General features: G+C 40.2%; 1 protein-coding gene across 1 annotated transcript; it reads right to left on the bottom strand.

Annotated features, from left to right (window-relative positions):
- Positions 1-1,671: 1,671 nt before the first annotated feature.
- On the bottom strand, positions 1,672-4,928 carry LOC117722016 (olfactory receptor 6N1-like). The gene is made up of 2 exons (XM_034520948.2): positions 4,494-4,928; positions 1,672-3,856 (listed from the first exon to the last, which is right to left on the bottom strand). Exon 2 carries the CDS (start codon positions 3,780-3,782, stop codon positions 2,838-2,840), a length of 945 nt encoding a protein of 314 aa, XP_034376839.1. The 5' UTR covers positions 3,783-3,856; positions 4,494-4,928; the 3' UTR covers positions 1,672-2,837.

The following is a 4,928-nucleotide window of genomic DNA, read 5'->3' as shown; positions in this document are numbered from 1 at the left end:
TGTTTTGGGTTAGGGGCTTTTTGCATTTTCATTTTCTTTGACAGTTGTGTCAATGCTCTCCATGGTATCTTCTGCACATCAGATTCTCTCTTCTATCTCTTGTGTTCTGTTGGTGATACTTGTGTCTATGACTCCTGATCTCTTTCCTAGGTTTTCTATCTCCAGGGTAGTCTCTCTTTGAGATTCCTTTATTGTATTTCCTTCCATTTTTAGATCCTGAATGGTTTTGTTTAATTCCTTCATCTGTTTGATTGTGTTTTCTTGTAATTCTTTAAGGCATTTTTGTGTTTCCTCTTTAAGGGTTTCTACCTGTTTACCTGTGTTCTCCTGTACTTCTTTAAGGGAGTTATTTGTGTCCTTTTTAAAGTCCTCTATCATTATCATGAGAAGTGATTTTAATTCTGAATCATGCTTTTCTGGTGTGATGGGGTGTCCAAGACTTGCTATTTTGGGAGAACTGGGTTCTCATGATGCCAAGTAACTTTGGTTTCTGTTGCTTATGTTCTTATGCTTGCTTTTGACATCTGGTTAACTTTAGTGCTACCTACACTCACTGTCTCTGACTGGAGCCTGTTTTTCCAGTTATCTTGGTTGTGTCAGAACTCCTCAGAGTCCAGATGTCTCTGTGATTCTTTGATCCTGAGCTTCTGGGTGGAAGAACTCCTGGGACTCAGACTGCCTCTGGGATCCTGAAATCCTGCTGCTCTGAGTGCAGTGGTTTCTCTAGGATGGCTCAGGATATGGTGTCTTCATGGGAGCAGACCAGCTAAAAAATATCCACTGCTCTGAGTGGAGTGGTTCCTCTAGAATTACTCAGGATATAGTATCTTCATGGAGGCCAACCAGCTAGGTGTCTGCCCCAGCCAAAAGGACCAAGCAAGGGGCTAATCATTGCAATTTTAAAGTATTCTGTTACATATATTTTAAGAACAAGTAAAGTCATAAAGCTGATTTTTCTCTCATTAAGTAGAAAAAAAAAGAACAGTGAATTTGACCAATGCATTGCCCTTTTTGGGATACACAGAACATGCTCTGCTGGGCCTGGATCATACCTCACACTGTACTTTTGAAAGTGTCGCAATACTAAAATCAAAACTTCTTCAGCTAGAAGGAATTTGAGAAGCTATTCCTGCCAGCCACTCAGTTTTCACACATAGATGAGGTAGCCCCATCAAGACTAGCCTGCCATCTGGATGACATCTGGGTTGAATCTGCTTTTTGACAGCAATTCCAGTAATACTTCTAATTTTTTAAAAAAATATTGGAACAACAGTCACCGGTCAGAAGGATGAATATTCTGATGGTTTTTAAAGTATATTTCAAGCTAGATACACTTGTAAATCTCTTGTTTCAGCTTCATGTAGACTAAAGGAGTATAGTTGGTCGGCCAGGTGTATGCAGTATATCTCAAGCCTAGCTTGGATATAGGCTCTGTTAAATTCATACACCATAACCACACACCACAGACACCACACCACACATATATCATACACCATACATATATACAAACACCACATGCCACACTCAAACACAAATGTTACACAACAAACACACACACACACCACATATCGCACACATAAACACCCAATATATACAGACAATTAATAATCACCAATCCTGATGTGAGGAGCATTAGAAAAAATCTAAATGTTTTTATTTTGTAGTGGGACACATATAATAATGAAAAAAATTAACACACTGCTCCCAGTTCCTAGGCTCTGCCAAGGTTTTAATTCCATCATTCCAAATACCAGACAATCTCTAGGTCTGTATCTGGTGACTGAGAATGCATAAATCTCTAAAGCTTAGAGGTTAAAGGGAACAGCATTCTTATGCATTGAGCAGACAATGGGACCTGAAATTGCAGATTTGTGTGGCATTTCCCTTTCCTGTGAAGCCTGAGATTTTTTTTCTGCTCTGCCTGTGAAACATGGTTTCAAATCCATCCTATGAATAAATGATTTCATGATCCTAGACTATCTCAGATAATACACTCTGCTCTGCTACCCTAAGAACGAGATGCACTGTTCTAAACTCCAGCCATGTGCCCTGAGTATTATGTGATCCAGAGCTAGTTTCTGTACGATGAGTCAAGATTACAGGTCTCTACCAGTTTGGAGCTCTCAGCTCACATGAAACTCCACATATACTGTTACTGGATAGTTTCTGTCACCCATGTTTTCTATCTTTTAAACTGTCTGTTGGGATCATGTCTTGAAATCAGAGGTTTCTGCTAGCTTCAGGTGCCCTCTTTATTTTACAGCTTCAATGGCCGTTCACTTTATCCCTACATTTTAGAGATGTGTGAATTGTGAGCCATCAGATACCCACTTAGGAACAGTCTGATAACTAAAAAGACAGAACTAAAACTTTGGCACAGACCATGTACCAGTCAGATAGATGATAGATAAATGGATAGATAGATAGATAGATAGATTATAGATAGATATATAGATGATTGATAGATAGATAGATAGATAGATAGATGATAGATATATAGATGATTGATAGATAGATAGATAGATAGATAGATAGATGATAGATAGATAATCATAGATAATTACCAAAGTTTCAAATTCAATTCAAACATTTTTCTATGCCAGTTTTTAATTGGCTGTGATATTTACTCATTATTATGTTGAAAAACATTCAGAGAAAAATTACTTTCCCTCATTCCGTTCTGCCTCTGAATGATCTATCTAAGAGAGTGTGTGCAACACAGCAAGTGCTAAGCTCCATGGTATTCTTATTGCCATTTATTTTGATTTTACAAAATTATTAACAAGCCATTTTATTTTTGCATTTACCCCAAATGTGGATAATATCAAAAGAGATAATTAGTTGTCCTTCAACAAAGTCTGGATCCTGTCACTGACCCTCTTTACTGCCTCCTTCACCTCCTTGTTGCGAAGGGAATAGATGATGGGGTTGAGGAATGGAGTCAGGAGGGCATACACTAAAGCAATAAGCTTGTCAGTGCCCTCAGGTCTGCTCTGAGGGGAACCTACATACACAGTAAAAGCAGAACCATAGAAAAGTGCAACTACTGTCATATGGGAGGAACATGTGGAGAAGGCTTTGGCTCGACTGGCAGCTGAAGGCAGCTTTAGAACAGCTGTCAGAATACCCCTGTAGAGTCCCAAGATGAGGACAAAATTGCATCCAGTGGCCACTCCAATCACTGCCCCATGAACCCGAGCATGCCAGCTTGTGCCTATACATGCCAACTGCATTAGTGGTGCCAGGTCACAAAAGTAATGGGCTATCTCTTTCAAGCAATATGGTAAACTGGCAGTGAGACCCACAGGCACCAGGGCACCTGAAAAGCCAGCCACCCAAGTGGCACCTACAAGACATAGCTGTACCATTCTGCTCATGAGTGCATGGTAGTGCAGTGGGTGACAGATAGCAAGGTAGTGGTCCAGTGCCATGACACCTAACAGGTAGCATTCAGTCATGCCCAAGGAGTGGAAGACATACAGCTGGATGAAACATGCAGCTGATGGGATGGTTGAAGGTCCATGGAGCAGGGTATGCAGCAAGGTAGGCACTGTGGTGCTGACATACCAGAGTTCCAGGAAGGAGAGGACACTGATAAAGAAGTACATGGGAGTGGACAGCCCTGAATCTGCCTGAACCAAGACAATGATAAACAAGTTCCCTGCAAGTGTGAGGAGATAGATGCACAGGGTCCCCAGGAAGGCAAGAAGTTTGAGAGTGCCAGAGGTAGTGAAACCAGCAAGGATGAAAGTCTGGGTCCAAGTGTAGTTGACATGATCCATGATTCCCAAGAGGATGGGGAGTTAAGGTCCAAGAGTAACTACCTCTGGATCCTCCATCTCTTCATGACATATTCCTAGAGCCAAGAACAGCAATTGTGAGCACATGACTGAGCTTGCACATTATCCAATTAAATCCCTATGTTGGGATACAGGAGCCTTCTCCCATCCCCTTCAAGGTGAAATGATTGGCTACAAGGTTAGTAGCTGGCTGGGCTAGAACTAGAAATAAAGACTCCTGGTTTATCCTTGTGTATATTCTACTACTGAATTCTTGAGAGTACACCAACCCAGTTCTTCCCTATCCCACTGTTAATAAAAGGAAATTAAACTTTTCTACTGTAATCTGTCCTGTGACCTCTATGTTGAGGACTCTGTGCATCTAGTTTACAATAATAAAATAACTAAAAGTGTTGATCTGTTCTAAAGGAAATCTTGATATCTAAAAACAGTTATAGTGACCTTTTTTTTTTAGGAAGTCTTACACTTCACTGACTATTTTGATAGAGAAAGGTTAGGTGATCTATGTATGATAATAATGCAGACACTCTAAGATTAATACCTAAAATATTATGCTCATGAAATGTAATGATTATTCACTACTAGGCCCATGATATGCAATAATTATTTACTATCAGGCTCATGATCTCCTATGATTATTCACTACCAGGCCCACAGTATCTACTAATTGTTCACCCAACATTCATACTGTACCTTCTAAAAGTTGATCTTCATGAGAGACAGATGACATGAATTTTCAAAGAAGAAAAGCATGACTCAGAATCCTCAGGCAGAAAAGAAACTTTGAGCAACCCTGAACTGGCTGCATGCCCTTCCTCTAACACACCCCAGCTGTACACTCTGAACTAGGGGATTTTTTACTTAACCAACTTCCTGTTCCCTAAAATGAAGAAGAGGAACAAGATTCAGCCATTGGTTTCTAAAATTGTTAGGAGTTCTGATTGCCCTAGGGTATTGGGAAATGATTGTAAAATTTATGGGCATCAAGACCAATGCTGCTCAAGTTTTTCTTCCTAAAAGCATTCACTAGGAATGGTCAAAAATCAAAGCTCCTGCCTAATTCCCTTCTCATAATTCCCTATACTCTACCACCTTCACCAATCACCTGACGATTTGGTGGCATTAGTA

The sequence above is a fragment of the Arvicanthis niloticus genome, chromosome 16, assembly GCF_011762505.2.
Source record: "Arvicanthis niloticus isolate mArvNil1 chromosome 16, mArvNil1.pat.X, whole genome shotgun sequence".
Lineage (NCBI taxonomy): Eukaryota > Metazoa > Chordata > Mammalia > Rodentia > Muridae > Arvicanthis > Arvicanthis niloticus.
The sequence above is the reverse complement of the archived record's forward strand: the minus strand, read 5'-3'. Positions and strand labels throughout refer to the sequence as shown.